Source organism: Triticum urartu, chromosome 1, assembly GCF_003073215.2.
Source record: "Triticum urartu cultivar G1812 chromosome 1, Tu2.1, whole genome shotgun sequence".
Taxonomy (NCBI): domain Eukaryota; kingdom Viridiplantae; phylum Streptophyta; class Magnoliopsida; order Poales; family Poaceae; genus Triticum; species Triticum urartu.
Genome location: NC_053022.1, coordinates 78,774,962 through 78,799,401, shown reverse-complemented (window position 1 = coordinate 78,799,401; position 24,440 = coordinate 78,774,962). Strand labels below are relative to the sequence as shown.

Below are 24,440 nucleotides of genomic sequence, written 5' to 3'. Positions count from 1 at the left end.
GGGCGTTCACTTGATACTGGATCAGTGAAAGTAACAGAAGCTCAAGTCACATCTTTAGGTTGTTGAATCACTGGCTCTGCTGCCAGCTCCGATTGGGACGTCTTGCCAGCTGATGCCTTCTTGTTCCTCCTGGGCCTCAGCGGCACGTCCTCGACGTCATCTGGAAGTTCAATGACATTGGGAGGAGCTGCAAAAAGATCAGTCACCGAGATTCAGTCGACCCCAGATCAATCGCCATAATTTAATCGACCGGTAAAACGGCCGAGTAACTGAAGACAGGATTATGAGAGTTGTACCCGGGTTGGAGGTGACTGCATCTTCCATCTCTTCATCTTCATACCTGTGGGTGGAAGTCCCGGAGGTAGCAACACTACAAATTTCAAGATTCAGTCGGTCATGTCTATCACGGTGGGTCGACCAAGATTCCATTCGTACTAAACCAAGAAATCAGGTCCAACTATTACCAGGAAACACTAGGAACGGCCACTTTGATCTTGGACAAGGCCTTCAGCGGTTTTGACGGCGCAGCTTTCGGTTTCTTCGGTGCCTTCTCAGTCGGCGCTGGAGAAGACGTCCGAGGGCGCTTTGACGTCTGCCCAATCGGCGCGGTCGCTTTGTCAGGGATGCTTGTCGGGTCGTGAGTGTGCTTGGATCGCCTTTCCCTACGGGGAGGTGAGTCGACCTCTTCTTCATCACTCGGGTCATCACTCTCCTCATCCTCCTCTTCATCAGAGTGCCACTCGCCGCTCTCACCTCCGCTCGCTTCTCCCTCTGGATCCTGCTCCTGCTCCCTGTTGGGCATCGAGTACATCTCAATAAGGGCATGAAAGATAACAAGTGAAGCAAAAATCAATCGGTTGACAACAAGCAGTTACATGATAAATCAAGAGAACACTCGGCAATTTAGAGTTGAACCTTATCTGGTTTGTGTGAGTTGTTGAATGGAGGGACTCTCCTGGACCCCGTGGGGTTATCTTTGTTGCCAGTGATACCCCTCAGCCACTTCTCCGCCGTATCCTCGTCGACCTCTTCTGGGTGGATCCGAGTGGAATCCCCGATGCCCGAATACATCCACATCGGGTGGTCACGAGCTTGAAGCGGCTGAATGCGTCGCTTAAGGAAGACCTCCAGCAAATCCATGTCGGTCATGCCATCACGGACGAGTTGGACCACCCGCTCAACCAGCACCTTCACCTCCGCTTTCTCCTCCGGGGCCACTTTCAAGGCGGAGGGCTTCTCGACTCGAGCCATGGAAAAGGGGGGAAGTCCAGTCGACTGACCTGGAGTCGGCTGGTCTTCGCAATAGAACCAGGTCGACTGCCACCCTAGGACTGACTCAGGGAGGATCATGGCTGGGAAAGTGCTTCTACCTCTCATTTGAATCCCAAGGCCCCCACACATCTGGATCACATGCGTCCTCTCATCACTCGGGTTGGCCTTCTGGACCGACTGAGAACGACACGTGAAAATGTGCTTGAAGAGGCCCTAGTGTGGTCTACAACCCAAGAAATTCTCGCACATGGACACGAAGGCAGCAAGGTACATGATGGTGTTGGGGGAAAAGTGGTGGAGTTGTGCTCCAAAGAAGTTCAAGAAGCCTCGGAAAAAAGGATGGGGAGGCAAACAAAACCCGCAGTCAACATGGGTGGCGAGGAGAACGCACTCACCCTCCCACGACCGCGGCTCGGTCTCATCCTCCGAGAGCCGCACTAACTTGTGGGGAATTAGACCCCCCCTCGGCCAGATCGTCGATGTCGTCCTGACTAATCGTTGACCGAATCCAATCGCCCTAGATCCAGCCACGCGGCAGGCCAGACCTCGACGAAGATCCGCCCCGGCTGGACTTTTTCCCCTTCGCCTTCGCCATCGCCTTCTTCACGCGCTCCAAGGCCATTGTCTTCTCCTTCCCCATTGCAACGGGTGGAGCTCGAATAGAGCGGCGGCGCCGGGAGCAGAGGTGGATGTGGCGGAGAAAACGGGGGAGAAAGAGGAAAAATGGGAACACACTGTGCAAAATACCCCAATCCGGCACCTTATATGAGGTCGTTTCCGAGTGGCTGACCCATGGGTCCAGGCAATCCTATCAAATTCCGCAACAGTCATGCACGTGATACGTGGCGAAAAAGGTGGCACAGTGATCGAGGCAGCCCTGCCTAATCAAACCCAATTATTGCGGCCTCCTCCGCCCCGCGCGCTTCCCAAAATTTGAATCCCACAATATCCGCGAGCAGCAGAGCAACCTGTCAGATGGAAGATTTTTCCCATATCAACACTTGAAGCTTAGCAGTAAAAGTTCACTCGGCAGAACCAAGAATGGATCAAGGCAACCGAAAAGGAAGTTGAAGTCATCGTGATTGCTCATTTGGTCCCAATAAGACGCTTCCGAAGCGCGAAAGTTGAATGGGAGGTGTTCTCAACTCCTCCTCCACTCGAACCCTGAACCATTCGAGGGCTAATGATGAAGCTATGTACCTAGGGTAGGGTCATAGGCCTGACCTAGAAACCCTCCCCTAGGACATCATCCTAAAACCAGAAGCATTCGAGGGATAGCATCATCCACTCGACTACGAAGCATTCCACTCAGAAGACTCAAAGTCACTCAATCACGACAACTATCACTCGACGGACAGAAGATCTAAAGTCACTCTGCATGACAACGGTCGGACGTTTACTTCATAGACTTAATAGGCATTTATGTCACTTTATTGCTAGCGTTACCAGTAACGCCCCCCTCTTGATGTACCTTAAACCCTTCGTAACGTGGACTGGCTGGGGTCTGGGCGCACTCTATATAAGCCACCCCCCAACATTGGCACAAGGGTTCACACCCCCTGTAAACACACACACACACACACACAATCTAGTCGACCGCCTCCGGGCACCGAGACGTAGGGTTGTTACCTCCTCCGCGAAGGTCCTGAACTTGTAAAACTCGTATGTACAACTTCGCCATAGCTAGGATCTTGCCTCCTCATACCTACCCCCCATTCTACGTACTGTCAGTCTTAGATCCACGACAGGCCCCTCGTTGCTCCACCCACCTACTTCTTCCTCCTATATATATCCATATACCCCGCAAACATCCAGGAGCACCACGAAACCCTATTTCCACCGCCGCAACCTTCTGTACCCAAGAGATCTCATCTTGGGGCCTTTTCCGGAGCTCCGCCGGAGGGGGCATTGATCACGGAGGGCCTCTACATCAACTCCATGGCCCCTCCGATGATGTGTGAGTAGTTTACTTTAGACCTTCGGGTCCATAGCTAGTAGCTAGATGAATTCTTCTCTCTCTTTGGATCTCAATACAAAGTCCTCCTCGATACTCTTCGAGATCTATTCAATGTAATCTTCTTTTGCGATGTGTTTGTCGAGATCCGATGAATTGTGGGTTTATGATCAAGTTTATCTATGAACAATATTTGAATCTTCTCTAAATTCTTTTATGTATGATTATTTTATCTTTGCAAGTCTCTTTGAATTATCAGTTTGGTTTGGCCTACTAGATTGATCTTTCTTGTAATGGGAGAAGTGCTTAGCTTTGGGTTCAATCTTGCAGTGCTCGATCCCAGTGACAGAAAGGGAAACGACAAGTATTGTATTGTTGCCATCGAGGATAACAATATGGGGTTTACATCATATTGCATGAGTTTATCCCTCTACATCATGTCATCTTGCTTAAGGCGTTACTCTGTTCTTATGAACTTAATACTCTAGATGCATGCTAGATAGCGGTCGATGTGTGGAGTAATAGTAGTAGATGCAGGCAGGAGTCGGTCTACTTGTCACGGACGTGATGCCTATATACATGATCATACCTAGATATTCTCATAATTATTCGTTTTTCTATCAATTGCTCGACAGTAATTTGTTGACCCACCGTAATACTTATGCTATCTTGAGAGAAGCCACTAGTGAAACCTATGGCCCCCGGGTCTATTCTCCATCATACATGTTTCCAATCTATTTTATTTTGCAATCTTTACTTTCAATATATATCATAAAAATACCAAAAATATTTATCTTATTATCATTATATCTATCAGATCTCACTCTTGCAAGTGGCCGTGAAGGGATTGACAACCCCTTTATCGCGTTGGTTGCGAGGTTCTTATTTGTTTGTGTAGGTACGAGGTGACTCGCGCGTGGTCTCCTACTGGATTGATACTTGGTTCTCAAAAACTGAGCGAAATACTTACGCTGCTTTACTGCATCACCCTTTCCTGTTCAAGGGAAAACCAACGCAGTGCTCAAGAGGTAGCATAGACCACCACATATGACGGAGAATGACAATCACACCAAGCATATTGGCTAGGGAGGGGCTGATCTAGACAGGGAACCGCGCTAGTATTGCTAGACCAAGCCGACGACTTTGCTCGCAAAGGCTCGAACGAAGAGGTTGTCAAAGAAGACGATGTTGCTGCCACTAATGAATATGGAACTACGTCGACAAACAACGTAGATAACCAACCCTTTATCCATGAAGATCAACGGGGAAAATTCTAGGGTTCCTCAGCAACACCGTGCCAAGCATCACAGAGACATGATTGGTGCCGGATGGCGTCTATTTGAAATAATACCACCATCACCATTGGAGCACCGTCACCCTGACCTGGAAATCTACTACATAAATGACGAGAGAACATAATCCCCTCCCCTCCACCTTATGTCACCAAAGCGACGGCCAGATGCGGAGGGGGAAGGAGATTGTTTTTTGGCAGCTAGGGTTTCCCCATGGGATGATCGTTGACACTTCATTTCGACAACAGAGAACCTATGGGTAAGTCTACAAGCCAGAACCCAATATAATTAGAGAGGTGCATACGAAAACAAAACATGTCCCTGCTTGAGCATTAGGATGAAGTATCAAGTAAAATTTGTCTGATCTGTGAAAACTTGATAACTTGCTTCTAGAGATATCAGCTCATGCGACATTTTGTCGGAGCACAATTGTAGCAACCAGACCTCAAACGGTCCAATCTCTGTGCTCCGGTGTCATTCCTGGATCAGTAATACTGACACCACACAGTACTTGAAGGATTTATAACAGAGTAGCAATCACACACTTATTACATCGAGTGTCTCAAAAGAGAACTTATTACAATAAATATGGCTTAAGGCCATCTAATAACGATAACAGCGGAAGGCTTGGAAGATAAGTGAGTCCATCAACTCCACCGGCATCACTGAGTATAGAACCACGACCTAAAACTCCTTAATCGTCGTCTGAAAAGTCTGCAACATTAACGTTGCAGCCCGAAAACGGGTCAGCACATGGAATATGCTGGCAATGTAACACATAGAGAGTAATGGAATGAAACAGCTATACTATATGTATATTTGGCTGGTGGAAAGCTCTATGGTTACAGTTTTGCAAAAAGCCAATTTTTTCCTACTGCAAAGGAATAAATTTATTTAACTATCATGGTGGTTGTTAAACATTGAGAATGGTTGACAGCATTCTCAATCCCAATTAAATATCATTAAACAAACCCATCAAACTTAATTTTATAGTAACATGTTGAGATTCACATGATAATCCAAGTACTAGATACTCAAGATGTCCATAACCGGGGACACGGCTAACCATGATTAGTTTATACACTCTGCAGAGGTTTGCGTACTTTTCCCCACAAGACTTGATCTCCTCCGTTGGATTTCTCGCACTACATGGTGTTTGAGAAACGGATGACCGAGACATAGTCTTTCAGAAGCGCTAGCACCTTACGATGGGTAGACCGTACCACCTACATCCCCTACATCTGCTAGTCTACCACTGTAAGAGTTTGCACGACTTAGTCAACTATGCTAGAGCCCATAATAGCTTGTGGCCGCACACAGAAGTTTCTAGCATGAATAATCTCATGATCCCTTTGAGCCTGGGTGGCGGTCCAAAAGAAAACAGGCAATCCTGGAATACCCAGGTACCTCAATCCACCCAGATGTGTATTTAAATTGCCACCTTAGATAAACCATTGATTTAAAAGAAATCTCACATCTGTCATGGATATCACTCACCCAATCCACATCTACTAGCATAGCATAGCAATAGTAAGCAAACATAGAAGTAACTCCCAAAGGTTTGATAATATACAGGTAATAGGTACTACCTCAACTACTTCCCATCCCACAATTTAATTAGATCCTAATCATGCAATGTTTGAGGTTTGATCTAATGCAATAAAACTGGGTAGTAGAAGGTATGATCAAAGTGTTACTTGCCTTGCTGATGATCCGGGAAACCTAGTGATTCGAAGTAACAAGCGGCGCACTCCGGGTACTCTATCGCAAACAAACAAGTATACAATAAGTACTCAACTAATGCACAGGTAAAACTCAAATAAGAGACTTAACCATAAAGTTTAACTTAAGAACTCCGGTTGGCAAAAAGAATCAAATCGAACGAAGCAACGAAAGACAAACGGCAAAAGAAAATAGGCTTCGATTACTATTCTGGATCTAGGGCAATTTTTATAGAAACAAAAACTTGTTTGAGTTGGTTAAACGGAAAGAGGGTTTCGAGACAAAACTCCACGCGCTTGAATCGCCTGATTCCGATAAACGAACGAGAAGTTATACTAAAACGAAAATCGGATCAGAAATCGTGATCAGAAAAATCGCGGATTTAATCCGAGAAAAAGAAAAACGACGAACAGTTTAACGAACGAACGTTCGTTAACTGGATCTAAACGATGAACACGTTCGTTAAAACGAACGAACCGAGTGAACGTTCACTAAATAGACTAAACCGAAAAAAAACCGCTCTAAAAAACGATCTAAAAAAAATAAACCGCGGCTTTAAAAAAACTAACCGCCGACGACTACCTCGGGCGGCGTGTCCGGCGAACGGCGGGCGGCGGCGGCGCGGGCAGCGGCGTGGGCGGCGGCGGCAGCAGCGGCGTGGGGCGGCGGCGGTGGCGGCGCACGACTAGGGTTAGGGTTTCGGGCGCAGGTGGGCTGGCGGCGGCGCTGATGGGCTGGGGCGGCTCGGGACGGTGCTATTTAAAGGCTGCCCCCGGGCGGAGTCCCGCTCGGATACGGCCCAAAGTCGGTTTGCGTTTTTTAATAATAACACATAGAAAAACAAATAAACTAAATACTAAACGGACTTCAAAAATCCTGAAATAAATTTTCCCCGGCTTCTAAAATCAAGCCGCACAGTATGAACATTTATTTGGGGCCTAAATGCAATTTTGAAAAATGCGCATTTTTCCTAAATTCAAATAAAATAGCGAATAAAACCAAATAAAATCTTATTTGATTTTTTTATTAAATCCTCAATATTTCTTTATTTTGGGAAAGTCATTTTATTTCCTCTCTCATATTTTTGAAATAACAATTATTGAAGATAAAATAAATAAAATCAAATGATCCTATTTTCAAAATTTGAGACAACTCAAATATGAAAACAACGAAATCCCCAACTCTCTCCGGGGATCCTTGAGTTGCGAGAAATTTCTAGGATCAACCAAAATGCAATAAATATGATATGCAATGATGTTCTAGTGTATAACATTTCAAATTGAAAATTTGGGATGTTACAACAATCCAATGTCACGTCCATCTCATGTGTGATTGTGTTGGTTTGTACCTTCATGTGGTACGTGATTCGGCGATGCTTCCGCATGGCGGGACAGCTATTTTCTCAAATTTCTGATGACATGAAAGCCAATGAACCTTTCTTCCAGCAACGAAGAAATGCCTTCCATCTCATGGGTTTTCCCCCTTTTATGATGTGCCCATCAATGCCACAATTATCCTTCCTACTGCAGGTTTACTTGGGCCGGCTCCAAGTATTGGGCAGAAGTCATGTGTAACCCCAAACATGTTACAACTTGGCTCGTTGCTTTTTGAGATTTCACCAATCGAGCCAAAGGACACAGTGAAGCCAAACTTCAGGACTCCGCCGAGGTGAATTAGTATTGGGCTTTTCATGTACGGTGAAGTAGTCCCAAGCGTGCAAGCAATCAAGTTTATTTTAGTTTAGGCTCGTGATCAATGTGGCCGAAGAGATTAATTAGTTTAAGAGTTAAAGAGTACTAGTTTAGAAAAGTCATCCACGTACAAGTTAGTTGGCTATATATCTGGCCATGGGCCGGGTCGGGCCGGGCTTGGGCCGGGCCTAAAAAAATCCATGGCAGAAAACTGAGGCCCAGGCCCTCCCAGGCCCTCCCAGGCCCTACCATCGGGCCTACTTTTCAAGCCCAAGCCCGGCCCATTTGATAAAAAGCCCTGAAAAGCCCTTAGGGCTTAGGGCCGTGAGCTGGACCTCTTCTTTAAAATGTCAATATGCTAAGCCCAAGCCCGCCCAGGCCTTGCTGGTGGGCTCAAAACTCAGGCCCAAGACGGGCCCACGGTCAAGCCCATCGGGCCTAGGCCCTGGATTTTAGGGCCGGGCCTGGGTGGGCCGACAGGGCCGGGCCTGAGATGACCAGGACTAGTTGGCTAGCTTAAATAAATGTATCTCTCCGAGATGTAAAAGAAGAGTATCGTTTTTTTGTTAGTTTCGGTTAGAGTTTTACACGGCCGTACATACGGCTGGTGGGAGTCACCTTATATTAAGGTATCGTGAGTTGTATCAAGGGGTCAGCTTTTTGGACAGTTGAATATAAAAATAACAGAAAAACGCCTCACGGCGAGGGGCACCCATGATGTGTTCTTGCGATTCCTAAGGTTTCGTTGCTGCTGTGCCTGTGTTGATCTCGTATCAATATTCGGTATAAGTCTACTCCTTTGGCTTCTTTCTATCTCAGTTGGATCCAAAGGCTTCTCCTCTTCTACATCTGTTTGTTTTTCTGCGACTGTTGTTGCCGCTGTTCATTGTTATTTTGCAAGTGCCGTGAAGGATCGGACTGTCGAGGCATATCAAGTGGTATTTAGAGCTAAGGTTGTTCATGGTACTGTGTTGATCAAGATGTCGATATCGGTCAACAAGGATGATGAGGCTGCTGCTGATTCTGAGGAAATTGTACGTCCAGTATACACGGATGATATTCCTCAAAATATTTGGGATGGTTTTGACCACACATGCAACTACATCAAGCAATGCCATGATGCGCTCGGCAAAAGGATAGATGTCCTGATCACTCGGTTCGATGGTTTGGCAGACATCATCAATATGCCGGCAATGAATTCTGCATCACCACAGACTGCTCCGGCTGCTCCACTGCGTTATGCACCACCGGCTCACGATGGACATGTCGGCGTGCATGATCGCCATTTGGCGGCACACCCTCATGGTGGAGATGATGGTTTCGATGATGGCGTTGACCAGGCAGGGTACGCGCCACGACCACGACACTATGCGCCTCGTCCTGAAACTTCCGTTCGTGGTGGAGTGCATGACTGAGTTGGTCAAGATGTGCATGTGCCTTTGGATGATGGAATTGGGCGCATAAAATTTTCAACCCCTTCGTTCTCCGGCAAGTGCGAACCAGAAGGCTATTTGGAGTGGGAGATGCGTGTTGATCAAATTTTTGATGCCCATCATTATAGCGATGAGAAGAAAGTTCAACTTGCTGGAATTGAGTTCACTGGTTACACGCTAATTTGGTGGAATCAAATTTGTCGTTCAAGACATCGCCCGACGACTTGGCGAGGTATGAAAGAATTCACGAGGCGTCGTTTTGTTCCTGAGCACTATAAAAGAGATATGTACAACAAGTTGCAGTGGCTCTCTCAAGGTAATATGAGTGTTGATGAATATTACAAGGAGATGGAATTGCTTATGATACGTACAGGGACAACGGAGGATCCGGAGGCGACCATGGCACGTTTCTTTAACGGGCTAAATATCAAGGTGCAGGATTGTGTTGATGGTGGTCTACTACAACATACAAGATCTTGTGCACCAAGCTGTGCGTGTGAAACAACAGATTAAGCGGCGCCAAGTCAACACAGTTCCCAGTACCAGTTTGAATACATGGCGACGCTCACAATATAAGAGTGAGGATGTCGGTCCTAGCTCCAGGGCGACATCATCAAATCGCTCTCATGGTTCCGTGCAAAAGGATGCTACAAAATCAGGATTGTCGATGGTTGATTCTAGTGCACAGTCGACCGGACGCACTAGTGACATAGAGTGTTTCAATTGTAGAGGAAGAGGACATATGAAGCGTGAATGTCCTAATGAGAAAAGAGTGTTGCTCACGAGAGATGGCTATGCATCCGCTAGTGATGAAGAGGCAGTTTCTGACACTTTTAGTGAAAAATCTAAGGATGCTGAAAATGTGGTTGCGAGTTTTGAAGCTGCTGAATCATATCCATCTTTGATGGTGCAACGCGTGCAAGAGGATTGCATTGAGGATAAGGAACAACGCTGGAGTGTTTTTCAGTCTTAGTGCAAAATCAATGACACCAATTGCAAGCTGATTATCGATGGTGGAAGCTACACCAATGCAATCAGCAAGGAATTGGTGGAGTCTTTAGGATTACTTGTGTGGAAACATCCACAGCCCCATCGTGTTGAGTGGATGCATCACACTGGAAAATTGAAAGTTACACACATGGTGCGCATAATTTTTTTGATTGGCGACTATACTGATACGGTGATGTGTGATGTTTTGCCAATGGATGCATCCCGCCTATTGTTGGGAAGGCCATGGCAATATGATCGTGGTGCTACACAGGACGGGAGGTTCAACACTTATTCATTTTGGAATAATGGTAAACGACATGTGCTGCGACCAATGTTTGTTAACGTCATCAAGATAGATGTTAATATTTCTCCTTGGAAAAAGGATTGCAACGCTTGTTTCAAAACCGAAGACGGCTTCGATTCAAGAGGGAGAGGATGATGTGCCCATCAATGCCACAATTATCCTTCCTGCTGCAGGTTTACTCGGGCCAGCTCCAAGTATTGGGCAGAAGCCATGTGTAACCCCAAACATGTTACAACTTGGCTCATTGTTCTTTGAGATTTCACCAATCGAGCTAAAGAAGGACACGGTGAAGCCAAACTTCAGGACTCCGCCGAGGTGAATTAGTATTGGGCTTTTCATGTACGGTGAAGTAGTCCCAAGTGTGCAAGCAACCAAGTTTATTTTAGTTTAGGCCCGTGATCAGCGTGGCCGGAGAGATTAATTAGTTTAAGAGTTAAAGAGTATTAGTTTAGAAAAGTCATCCACGTACAAGTTAGTTGGCTAGCTTAAATAAATGTATCTCTCCAAGATGTAAAAGGAGAGGATCGTTTTTTTGTTAGTTTCGGTTAGAGTTTTACACGGCCGTACATACGGCTGGTGGGAATCGCCTTATATTAAGGTATCGTGAGTTGTATCAAAGGGGTCAGCTTTTTGGACAGTTGAATACAAAAATATCAGAAAAACGCCTCACGGCGAGGGGCACCCATGATGAGTTCTTGCAATTCCTAGGGTTTTGTTGCTGCTGTGCCTGTGTTGATCTCGTATCAATATTCGGTATAAAGTCTACTCCTTTGGCTTCTTGCTATCTCAGTTGGATCCAAAGGCTTCTCCTCTTCTACATCTGTTTATTTTTCTGCGACTGTTGTTGCTGCTGTTCATTCTTATTTTGCAAGTGCCGTGAAGGATCGGACCAACCAGCGACTCGTCGGCTAGTCGAGGCATATCATTTTAGGAAGGTGATCGCGACACTTTGGATGGTTACATATGGCTCTCCCACAAATCCATGGGATGACAAATCGTTGAATGGTTGAAGATATAATTATAAAGTGCATAGAAATGTTTGCTGGAACTATTGTGAGTGTGTATGGAGAGCAATATCTTGGGGGACCCAATGTAGAGGACACAACCAGACCTCTAGCGGTTCATAAAGCAAAAGGCTGGTCCAGATGCTAGGGAGTCTTGATTATATGCATTGGTGGTGAGAGATTTATCCTGCAACTTGCTACGACCAATTCACCGAATGTTGCAAGGATCCAACAATAATTTTGGAAGTTACTGCCTCCAAAGATTTCTCAAACCACTACTTTGGGTTGCCCGAATCTCATAATGACATCAATGTCCTGCAGAGATCTCATTTGTTTACAAGACTAGCTGGTGGTACCTCTCCACCTTGCAACTTCAGGGTGATTGAATGACCATCACTATGACCAAGGCTATTATCTAACCGAGGGCATTATCCATCTTGGTCGATATTTTTAAAGAATTTTTCTAATCCTGGGAGCAGGAAACATAAGCATTTTTTCAAGGTGTAAGAAGCTCAAAGGAAAGATATTGAGAGGAAACCAGAGTGTTGCAAGCAAGGTTCTTGATTGTTCGATGGCCTGCTCATTTCTAGAACATGTCTTGACAAATATCATGACATGTTTGTGTGATCCTATGCAATATGATCATAGAGGATGGGAGGGATGTGCCAAGTCCCGTTGATTATGAAGATATTGGCGTCATCATTAAACCTCGTATGCACACATGATGCATTCAAGCATTTCTTGATGCGTGTCGGAAGATTGAATACTGGACCTCTCGTCGTCAGTTGAAGGAGAATCTCACTGAGCATATAGGAGATAGTAATGTCTAAATTTATTTAAAATTCATTTTTTGTTACTTGAACAATTTATTTGATTGGATTATTCATTTCTTTTGGATTATCTATTAATTTGAATTATTTGTCGTGTTTGCATTAATGGGTTTTGCAATAATTTGTTGCATTATTGAATTGTTTGATCTATATTGTTGTAAATAAAGTATAAAGAAACCATGAAAGAAGGAGTGCGGCGTTTCGATGCCCCGGGCTCATCTGCAACCGGTCAGAAAAAATTCAAAACAAATACTTAAAAAAATCCATTTTTTTGTGTGGTAGATAACTTGATGCATCATTTGGACTTCTGAGAAACTCTCAGCAAAAAGGACAAATCGGGCCAGAACAGTGCGTGAACAGTAAACATTTTTACAGACCCCAAATTTGTCTTTTTTGCCGAGAGCTGCTCGGATGTCCAAATAATTTGAAATTTGGAGTGGACCTCACACATCAAATTGTCTACCACAAAAAAAAAATTTGGATTTTTTTTTGAAATTTTCTATTATTTATTGTGATTATTTTTGTCAAGGCAGCTGCAACTGAGCCTGGGCTCAGAAGTAGATTGCCGTGAAAGAAATATGAAAAACACATTATAGCGACTCTTTGTTTGCGCAGAACCTCCGTAGCCTCCAAATGCATATGAAGCGCTCCATATGCTTTATGAAGGTTGCCAATACGGCGACTCTGCTAGAGTTGCTCATATGTCTCTACTCCATACGGCCATCCTAACAAGTTTGTGTTTTCATTTTTCTTTGCGTCCATTGCAAGATTGTATGATGTATTTTGGTTGTATTATAGGTATGGTTCTTTTGAACGAAGAAAAAGCCTCTCTTGTTATAAAAAGAAAATTCTGCCAAAAAAGAGGTTTTGTGTTGGAAACCTTATTTTTTTTCTGGAGTACAACCTCCGTTTGGAATTAACTGTCGCTGTAATGAGTCTATCTAGACGCGACTGAGGGACCAAAAATATGGATTTTCTTTTAAGAAAATGTAAAAATATGTTTTTTTAGCAACTGTAATGGATGCATCTAGACGCGATTGATGGACTAAAAACATGGATTTTCTTTTGAGAAAATGTAAAAATATGTATGACCGATCTAGCGAGCGGCCGGTTGCTTGCTAGTTGTCCCGAGCGGCCGGTCTAAAACAGACAATTTTAGTCCCTAATCCATAAAAGATAATAATTTGTCCTTTCCATTTGATAAAATAACTCTAATTAGAAAAAGTACTACGTACTAAAAAAATACTACGAAAGCAAACATATGAACAGATATAAACGTATTTATTTTAGGTTTTCAAATTTTTAAGAAGTGATAATTTTTAGATTGCACTTCGGAATTAAGATCCGTTTTCACCGTTGGATCCCTTGCGACGTGCTCTTCAAAAGTAGATCCCATATGGAGATGTTTTGACGAACTAGTCTTCCTATCAACTAAATATCAATGTGTGCAACTAGAGTGCATGCCGCGCCAACTAAGCATATGCGCGTGCCAACAGTCCTTCTGCCAACTAAACATCAATGTGTGTAACTAGACTACATTACCGCGCCAACTGAGTATATGTGTGTGCCAATAGTCCTGCCAACTAAACATCATTGCGTGTGCAACCAGATTACATTGCCACGCCAACTGAGCATATATGTGTAACTAGTCCTGCCAACTAAATATCAATTTGTGTGCAACTAGACTACATTGCCACGTCAATTGCGCATATGTGTGTGCAACTAGTGTCCTGCCAACTAAACATCAATAGTGTGCAACTAGACTAAATTATAAGCCAACTATGCATATGTGTGTGCAACTAGTGTCCTGCCAATTAAATATCAATGTGTATGCGACTAGACTACGTTACATGCCAACTAAACATCAATGTGTGTAACTATGTGACTATGCGGACCAGATTGTGCAACTTTGTGGTCGTGCATGTGCCAACTAGGACTACTATGTGTGCAACTATAACTACTGTGGATGCAGCTCCAAAAAACTGGGTTTGAAAAAAATTGCACCATGTAGTATTAAAGTTGCATAAAGCAGTACTGAAGTTGCACAATATAGCGTGAAAGTTGGCATCAAAAAAATTTCATCGAAACATACTCATGCGGGATCTAGTTTCAAAGATCTCGTCGCAAAGAATTCAACAGTGAAGACGGATCTGAATTCCGACGCGCGGTTTGAAAAATATGACTTTTTAAAAATTCAGAAAACCAAAATAATTGGACGTGAAGCTGTTTCTTTCAAATCAGACTAACTAATATAAACACATTAAATGCTGATAACGACATGCACTAGCAGACAAAAAAACTACTCATGTATAGTTAGGAAGCCCGGCCGTTTTTCTTATCAATTAGTGCGCGGCCACTTTTTAGATTTTGGGAAATATGTATGGCCCTGGCCAGTGGTTCAGTGCTGCACTGGCAAAGTGGCAAGTGGTAGACAATGTTGGGCCGTGCGTAGTTCGGTCTCTTTGATACGGAGGAACCCAAGCCAGCTTCCCCACAGGCCCATGGATGCAGTAGCTCGCCTCGTCCCCTCTTCGCCCTAACTCGCCGGCGTCACCTGCTCCGCCCGCTCCCGCCGCCCCCATGCTCCCCCTAATACGCCGCCTCCCCGCCGCTCCCTCCCGCCTAGCCGCCCTCGCACTCCGCCGACCACACCGTCGAGCTGCGACGGCGGCCTCGACGACGACGACAGGGACACCCGCGGTATCATCCTCCCGTCTCGCGGGCTCGCCGCCAGCAGAGAACCCAGCAGCGGATCAGGGGAGCGAGTTGGAGCCCCGACCCGAACCCCTGGACCGGGACTGGGGCTCAACGCTGTCCCGGGCGGACCTTACAGAGGTTGCCGGAATCCTCCGGCGGTTGCGCGACGAGCAGATCAGTCTGGGCCTGGGCACCTTCAATCTGCTGCTGAAGCGAGCGTGCGAAGCAGACGACTTCCTTCTCTTCGCCAAGGTATTCAGACACTTGCTGCTCTCCAAAGCTGCTCCCGACTTGACTTCCTACATGTGTGTCGCCAGGGCCATTGGGGGTCTAGATGACAATGAACTGTTACTCAAGTTTGTGAGAGAGGTATTGGAGATCACAAATGGCAGAGACCCCACGGTGGCGAATCGCATTGTTTTCGCCGCGGGTAGATATGGGCGCCTCGATAAATGCTTGATCATTTTCGAGGAGCTGAAGAAAGATAGGAGATGCTTGGATGTTGTCACCTTCAACACTGTCTTGGACATGCTAGGGAAAGTTGGTCGGGTGGGCGAAATGCTTGGGGAGGTGAAGCTGATGGAGGAACTTGGCATTTCTCCTGACATCGTGACGTATAATACAGTGATAAACTGCCTGCGTAGGCTTGGAAGATTGAGTCTGTGCAAAAGCTTTGCAAGAGAGATGTTTGAGAGAGGCATCAGTCCGGATTTGAGAACGTATACCGCGCTAATTGATTGTTTTGGAAGGGCAGGGCATATTGCTGATGCCCTCGAGGCGTTTGAGCAGATGAAGAAGTCGCACCAACCTTCGATTTATGTCTATCGGGCACTGATCAGTGACATGAAAAAAGCTGGGCGGTTTGAGTTAGCAGAAAAGCTCACCGATGAGATGAATTCGAGTGCGTCTGATTTGTTAGGCCCTGAAGATTTCAGGCAGAAGTCCAAGGGAAGAAGGGCCAGGAACAGCAGCAGGTAAGAAGCAGAAAAGTTATCTTCCAGGTTTGTGTGATTCCTTCACATGCGATGCAACAGCTGCTGGCACCCAGTTCCCGACTTCCCATGGATACTGGTCTTGTTGGCTGACATCTTCAGAAGATGTATCATCTTCAGAAGATGTATCCTATAGGAAGAAGCAGAGAACTACAAAGTTCAGATGACAGTAGCTTGATGATTACAAAGACACTGCAATGATCCTGGAGCTACAGACCTGAATGGCGTATCATGACCGCAGGCCATTGCTGATCCATGATTCAAGAGATTCAGGCACACGAGTCAGTAGCAACTGCAGCAATTCCCAGTTAAGAAATATTTGGTGCATCGCTGGATTGTCGCTTGGAAGGTGCCCGTTACTGGAAAGAGGGGCCGTTGTGCTCTGAACTTGTGGGTGTCAAATTTCAGCATTTTACGTTGCTCTTCAGTGCACTGAAGAATAGTGAAATCTTGGCATCTGGTTCATTTTGTAGGCTATGCTTGTAAATCATTAGGCATAATAGCGAACAAATGAAATTTTACACGTGTAAGTTGATTCTATCCAAAATTTCTGGGATAATACCATCTTACAAATCGTGGGCCGGTGCACACTATGTGTCTGTCAATATGCCATGAACTCCTACTCCCTAGATTTTTTTTTTTTTTTGCGAAACAACTCCTACTCCCTAGATGATGGTGTGATGCCATGTCATTTCCATGCAACGTGCAGTTTGTTGAAGTTTCTGTTGTTGGGGGTGCTGGATCGAGGATGTTTACTGCATGCTCTCCTAGGGACTAACTTTAGAAGATTTAATAAGTGAATGCAAACGGAGTCCATAATAATCACGAGATAGTGCGGGGCAGAGAAGAAATTCTAACATTTTTTTTCAGAATGTATGCTCGTATTTAGGTCACGAAACATTACAAAGTCCTGAACCGTACAAGCATGATTAAGCAGAATAACAAAGAGCACACTAAAATAATAATAATAATAATAATAATAATAAGATCTTCGAAGCTCTGTGCCATCGCCCCTGAACCATTGTGAAAGACTCATGCAACAAAATAATCTGCGACCAAACCCAAGGAGGACATCATCTTTAACCACATCATCACCACCACCACACTGCTCCATCTTTTCTTTGCTCCGGCGCCAAAAGGACAAAGACACACTGGTGCATCCAACAAGCCTGTACCAGCCTTCGTTATCTGTGCCTTTGAGTATCGCCATATGTGTCCCTTTGGATGGAAGTATACCTGGCCAAACCTCGGGCCGGGCCTAGCCAAGCCCGAGGCAAAAAACTCAGGCCCGGGCCCGGGCTGGCCCGGCCATCGGGCCTGGTTTTTTAGGCCCGAGCCCGGCACGGACACGTAAAAGCCCGGCGGGCCTCGGGCCTCGGGCCGAGCCCCTTCAGGAAATCGTAAAAATGACGGGCCCAGGCCCGGCCATCAGGCTCAAAATCTAGGCCCGAGCCCGGCCTAGGAGCAGCGTCGGGCCGGGCCGGGTCGGGCTTTTTCGGGCCGGGCTTCCCATGGCCAGGTATAGATGGAAGAGAACTAGGATCCGGTAACGGCGCCACGGTCGGGCCAACCGCCCGAGGAAAGCAAGGCACCCCTTCAGCAGCAGCACAAAGGAAAAGGAGGACCAACAACAATAGATCATACCGACAATGAGGAGGAAGAAGCTCCATCTCTGCAAAATCACCAACCACTCGAGGACTAGCCCAGCCAGTGTCGTTCGACCTCCAGACACCATAGCCCGCGACCTCAACGAGACTCGGGATTCCCCAAACCGTCGGCTCCTAGACGGAGGCAAGAGTCCCGTCTGACCGCGTATGAAGCCCGAGGAAACTTATTCAGACACGACGCCGCCGAAACGGTCTTGACAACGTCTTTCTTAACCCTAATCCTACTATGAACACAACCAACACACAGATCCGAGGTTCCCCCTCCCTCCCGCCGCCGGAGGGTCGGCGAAGGGAGAGGGAACCAGCGGCACTGCTAGCAAAACACAAAAGGAGCCACGGTCGTCTCTTTTCGCCTCGCTACAATCCGTTCTTTGTGGAGGTCGCTCGTCTCTTCTGCACGAAATTTCGGACATTTTGATGGAAAAAGTTTTGGAAGAATTAATTAAGTGCATGCCAAATGAGAGATTCTTGCAAAAGAGAATTTATTTAGATCTATAAATCTAAAAAAATAGATTTAGAGAGTAAAACAAATTTAGGGACCCCCCTTGGCAGCCCAGCACATTCGTTTGCCCGTCAGTCAAACTCGCGGCGGCTCCATGCGGCCACTCCCGGCGTTCACGATCTCCCGCCTCGCCGCCGTCGGCGCGGACCCCTGCGGCGTGCCGCTCCCCGTCTTCAACTCCCTCCTCTCCAGCCTCGCCTTCTCCGACCCCTCCCACGCGCACCTGCCGCTCCACCTCTTCCGCCGCCTCCTCCTCCTCCCAGCCCGCCGCCCGGACGCCTTCACGCTCTCCTCCCTCGCCTCCTCCTTCCTCCCCCTCCACCCCCGCTCCCACGCCGCCGCCTCCCTCCACGCCTTCTCCCTCCGGCTCGGCCTCCTGCACGCCGACCCCGTCCTCACCAACTCCATCCTGCTCCTCTACCTCCGCTCGCCCCACCGCTCCTCCACCTCCGGCACGGCGCTCTGCCTGTTCGACGAAATGCCCGCCCGCACCGCCTCCACCTACAACACGCTCATCTCCCACGCCCCCGCTGGCATCGACCTCCGGTCCCTGGCGCGCCACATGGTCGCGGACGGGCTCTGCCCGGACAGGTTCACGGTCTCGGCGCTCCTGTCCGCGTGCGCGTCCGAGCGCGAGGGCAGGGAGCTGCATTGCTTTGCCGTCAAGCGCGGGATGTGCGGCGACGGCGATTTCCATGTCAGCAGCGGGTTTGTCTCCATGTACTGCAGGGTCTCCCGGCCAGACCTTGCGCGCAGGGTTTTTGACAGGATGCATCAGAGGAATGTCGTCTCGTGGACTGCCATGGTGGGAGGGTACGCCGAGAATGGCATGTTTGAGGATGCGGCGAAGGCTTTCCGGGCAATGTGGGCGGTTGATGGTATTCTGCCGAATAGGGTCGCGTTGATCAGTGTGCTGTCGGCTGTCGAGGGCCTCATGGGCTTAGCAGAGGGCAAGCAAGTGCATGGTTTCGCCGCGAGGATGGGGCTCTATGGGGAGGTGTCCCTCAACAATGCTTTGGTTGATATGTATGCAAAGGGCGGAGCCTTGCGTTATGCAAGGCGCATTTTCGATGATGGTACTTGGCGCAAAGATGTCATCTCTTGGGGTTCAATGGTACTTGGTTATGGCCTTCATGGTATGGGTATGGAGGCAGTTGCCTTGTTTGATCAGATGCATGCTTCTGGGGTTAAGCCAGACAGCATAGTTGGTCTGGGTGTGCTTTCCGCGTGCTGCAGGGCAGGATTGGTGTTGAAGGGACTTGAGATATACAACTCCCTGGTGAAGGATCATAAAGTCCATCCAACCGAGGAGATGTCTGCTTGCGTAGTTGATTTACTGGGGCGTTCTGGGTTGATTGACCATGCCTTGGACTTCATAAAGTCAATGAGCGTAGAGCCAGGCCCTAGTGTATGGGGAGCACTTCTGGATGCCTCTGTTATTCACAGTAACAAAGAGACTGAAGATTTAGCTTGCAGGTCTCTTCTTAGATTGGAAGAAGAGAGCCCATCAAATCTTGTCTCGGTATCTAACCTACACGCCTCTTCTGGTAGGTGGAATATTGTTGAACAAGTGAGGGCAAAGATTAAACACGGAACATTGAAGAAAACACCTGGTCGCAGTTGGGTAAATGCAGCAATATAGTGACTATCACTATTCTTCTAGGAGTGAATTGTTCACGACTCTTTCAGTGGTTCAGAGCTCTACCAGCGCACATAAACTGGTATGCTCTGGAATCATTGGCATTGTACAGGACTACATCAAAGCAAATTGTACCATTGGCAGTTAAAAGAGCAGAGCTGCTGTATTTACTCTATGCTCATACATGTACGTTCGGGCGGATGTTATTACAGCAAACGAAGTGCCTCTGCAACAACGGTGTGGTTGTTTGCAATGTTCACTCTTCCCATGTACTCTTACACCAGGTAAATATAACTTCTTATAGGTTCATTGTATGGTCTATTTTTTTTTGATTGCTTCAGAAATTGGCGCTTCCTTATTTTTCACCAGAATTTGGTGTTTCTTTATTTTGTCATCACATGAAGTGATTGAGTTCCTTTTTCTAGGATAAGGAAGTGAGTTGCTAGATGAGGTTGAGTTGACAGCAGAACCAAGGATGCTCCAAAAGAACATTCTAAGCATAAGAAATTCCAAGAACCTAACTTCCCAAGAGCACTAGACCAAGAGCCACTGACCAGAAAAGATCCAGAAAATTTTGGAGAACATATAGCTTTAGAGAGAGACCATTAAAGAATGCTCAGATGGTTTGTGTGACCATCGACTGAAATGAGCTTGCACTAGTACTCACTTTATATGCAGCTGGGGCCAAAACAAAATTCTCTTTGACTTGAGTTTGGAGGTCTTTGTTTGTCAACAGAACATGTAATTTCCCAGTTTCTCTTGCACATTTATTCATTCCGACTATAAAATGGACGACAACACAAGAAATTACTCTCTATGAACATATGGTTGGTCCCTCCTCCCTCTTGCCTTGGGACCGGCTACACAATTGTAGGTGTTACCTTAAAACATCATAGCTGGAGTTTGGTTTTTGAGTAGTAGATTTATAGTGGTGGAACTCTTAGCCGAGTCGGACTCACTGAGAACAGTCTGCTTCAATGGCAAGTGTTTTGGTGTCGCCATACCTTTTCAGAATCCTTCATCTGACAGTGAAACTGTACAACTATGGCTGTTCAGGCAGGCCTGCAGAGAATAAAAGGACAGCTTAGGAAATTATACAAACTTTGATTTGTTCAACTAAATCTAGATCTCTATATAATGGTAATCTCGAAATAGCTTTTAGATGACTCATATGGTTGCTTAGAAAGGGAATCTTAAAACCTCCTAGATGTCTAATATAATTCCTGTTGTACTATTTACTGCAGTCTGCAAAGTCAGAAATGCCACACATTGAATTCCAAGACTAATTTCCTGCGGCACTGATCCAAATCCATGTGCATCAACACTCCTAAGCCAGATTTATTGTTACAGATAAAGAGTCTATGGTGGTAGCTTCCTTGTTGCAAGTTCCACTGGGGTCTCCGAAGCTCGCAAACTTAACCCAAGAGATAATTCTGCCTTTGGGGCAAGGCAGCTCTACTTTTGCTGCTTTGCTATACCTGTGACCGTGAGAACCATTCCATGTTCCTGTCAAGATCCTTTTTCGAGTCATCGTAAAAAAATATGTACTGGATTAGGATGTTATGTAACTGAATCAGGTGCTCCCATGGTATTCTTGCTTAGCAAATTTGATTTAACTATCCTTTGGGAAGGTCAAGGAAGCTACTCGTTGATGGAAAGGACTCTGATTAACCAGGTGAGAGTCCCCGCATCTCTGTTTTCCATTCTTGTACAATTATGAACCTTCGGTAGCTCCGTACGAGATTGCTTAGACAATATATTTTGCGATCTTGCTGCTATTGCTCAATAACCTCCATCCTGAATCATCTTGTTTCTTCTTGGAACAGAAATGCCATGTGAAGAGCCACGACATCAAGAGGTATCTATGTTAGCGAAAAGGGCTCTATCAAATAAGAGTGGTGAGCTGCATTTTCCTCAGTAGCTCGTGCTCCCTCCATCCATATATATAATGCGTTTTTCGAGATTGCCTTTGACTATTGATAAGATTACTAGTATATGAGATGTATAATGTGGAAATTCTATCGTTGGAAGCTCCTTTCACATACAAATTTGATGATATGCTTTGTGTAACTTACATGTCATATTATTGCTCTAACATGTGGTCAAAGTTAACCTCGAAAAACGCTGGATAGATGGATAGTAGCAATTTTTTTTGCTGGGAGTCGTAATCAACATGATCTGTTGACACTACTCACTCGGGATCTCAGATTGGTAGGGTTTGATCTCTAAGTCTGAATCTAATTTTGCCGATCTGTTACTGTACATGGCAAGAAGAAGTGACGATCCAAGTGACAGAAATTCAAGTATTCCGAGAAAAAGACCAGGAACTGTTTTAACAATCTTTCGTACTGCCATGGACGCCAGGTTACGTAGTACTCCCTCCGTTCCTAAATATAAGTCTTTTTAGACATTTCAAATGGACTACAACATACGGATGTATGTAGATATATTTTAAAGTGTAGATTCACTCATTTTGCTCCGCATGTAGTCACTTGTTGAAATCTCTAGAAAGACTTATATTTAGGAAGAGAAGGAGTATTTACCAGTTAATTGCCCGTGCATTGCAACGTGGTATGCATATTTTAGTGGTTCATCATGCACATTACAGTATTTAGTTAGCATTGGAATGTGTTGTTTTTCTCGAGCAAGCTCCTTCATTCCAACGACAACTTATTTCATGTGCTTGGTGAGGGATGCGAGGTGCATTAGCAATGCACCACATCTCATGATGTTGCTCAATGCGAGCTTCTTTGTCTTGGCTCTCTTCTCTTCCCTTTAGCTTTGCTCTTGAAGGTTGTAGGTGGCAGCACGGAGAGATCGGTGTGCTTGATTTGCTTGGTCCACACTATGGGCTTCTTGCCGGTGTGCCTCACGTTCTTCATCTTGGTGGCGTCACTCTTCTTGTTGACGATACCGTTCTTCCTCTTGGTTCATTTGACGGTCATAAGTGTCATGTTGTTCTTGAGCTTCACGTTGTCGTTGTTCATTCTCAAGGATGCGATCTTGCAATCCATTGCCTTGAGGAGGATTTAGAGCAAGATATCCTTATTGTTCTTCATGATGATGGTGACGTCGAGACCGGTATGTACTTGCGCCGGATGGTAGCTCGGATGAATGTGCAATTGAACGCCGTCTTGAAAGTGATGAAGATGAAGAAGGCTTGTACTTGTCGAACTTGTCTTGAATGCGGTCCATATGTGCGTCTAACTTGGCGTTGAGATAGTCCCCCGTGAGATCTTCATATTGGTGCACATCGGTGGCGAGGTGCTCATTCAAGATTGCGTTTGTGCCGTTCATAGCTCATTGTAGTCCGAAGTGGCGAGACTTGGTGACATAGTCGTTCATTTCTTCTTGGCCGTCGAAGACCGGATGAGATGTACCGTCCTTATCTATCAAAGCACTCAAGAAGGTCTGAGTAGAAAATGAGATGAACAATAGCAAAGTTACCTTTCTCCGATGTTGGCGAAGGATCGATAGATCTCATAAGTTGTCGATGCAAAGTGAATAACTTGGTAATTGTTGTTGTCAAACACGTACACCTAACACAAAGCTTATGGAGGATCTTGCTAGGGGTTAGGCACCAAACCAAGCAAATTGAAGTTCAAGGTTTTTGTACAAGTTGGAAATGAACCAAATTGAACTCAAATGCTATACAAGTGATCGCACGTAAGGAGAAAGAGGAAAAATAAAGTACACATGCGTAAAGATATCTGGGTTTGTGCAACCAAGAAAATGAGCATACAAGATTTTCCTAGGAAGACTAAGCTTGTGTTCATGAATGCTAGGAGATGCTAGCTTGATTGCACTTTTTTTGACGGAACTTCGTCAGAGGGCGGGGAGCTCCCGCATTGCATTAAGAAGAAGAGAATTGGTCCAGTTAATAAGGGAAATCGGACCCAAAAACCGTACATGGCACGGTTAATCAAGGGAAACTGGCGAAGACCACACACACCCGACTAGCACTCAAGGAACATCGTCCGATCCGGATACAAGAGTGCCTAGGCCCAAGACCATTGACAACACAACATACCCAGCCAAATCAATCTCTGCAACCTCAAGAACACGCCTGCAACCAGATGTGCACTCACCCCTAACCTTCAGAAAAATGCCATCACACATTAACCTCCACCAAGGCACGAATTGCCTGGATCGCCGTCAACGTGAGCGGTTTCTTGTACATCTGCAAATAAGTCTTCATCTTCTCTTGCACATCCTCCTCGGTGACTTTCTTAGATGTCGTTCCCTTCGGTAGCTCTCCAAAAGCCTCCGCCAACCTATATTCAGCACGCTTGGCAGTCGGGATGTTGCAGCTTTTGTTCTTCTTATCCAAACGTCCACTACGCCTCTCGGGACAAGTAGATGCCCCTTCAATCTGCACATGAATCGGTGCTTCAAGCAAGGACCGCGGCGCTGTGCAACTGAAACTACTTAGGAACTCATCCAATAAGGTG

At 46.0% G+C, this 24,440-nt stretch overlaps 2 protein-coding genes across 4 annotated transcripts; both read left to right on the top strand.

Moving 5' to 3' along the window:
• Positions 1–14,927: 14,927 nt before the first annotated feature.
• LOC125509934 (pentatricopeptide repeat-containing protein At1g11900) lies at positions 14,928–16,774 on the top strand. The gene has a single exon (XM_048675026.1). It carries the CDS (start codon positions 15,073–15,075, stop codon positions 16,165–16,167), a length of 1,095 nt encoding a protein of 364 aa, XP_048530983.1. The 5' UTR covers positions 14,928–15,072; the 3' UTR covers positions 16,168–16,774.
• A 1,631-nt stretch (positions 16,775–18,405) lies between these two features.
• Positions 18,406–22,059, top strand: LOC125549002 (putative pentatricopeptide repeat-containing protein At3g23330). 3 transcript variants are annotated; one of them, XM_048712516.1, is made up of 3 exons: positions 18,406–20,273; positions 21,340–21,664; positions 21,816–22,059. In XM_048712516.1, exon 1 carries the CDS (start codon positions 18,445–18,447, stop codon positions 19,990–19,992), a length of 1,548 nt encoding a protein of 515 aa, XP_048568473.1. In that variant the 5' UTR covers positions 18,406–18,444; the 3' UTR covers positions 19,993–20,273; positions 21,340–21,664; positions 21,816–22,059. The 3 variants fall into 3 exon arrangements, with proteins under 3 accessions (XP_048568473.1, XP_048568467.1, XP_048568479.1); XM_048712510.1 differs by having other exon boundaries at positions 21,234–21,664; XM_048712522.1 differs by lacking the exons at positions 21,340–21,664; positions 21,816–22,059 and adding an exon at positions 20,415–21,215.
• Positions 22,060–24,440: the final 2,381 nt, after the last annotated feature.

What these genes read in the sequence shown, in the direction of transcription:
- LOC125509934 (XM_048675026.1), top strand. Translation starts at nt 15,073, where the DNA reads ATGCTCCCCCTAATACGCCGCCTCCCCGCCGCTCCCTCCCGCCTAGCC.
- LOC125549002 (XM_048712516.1), top strand. Translation starts at nt 18,445, where the DNA reads ATGCGGCCACTCCCGGCGTTCACGATCTCCCGCCTCGCCGCCGTCGGC.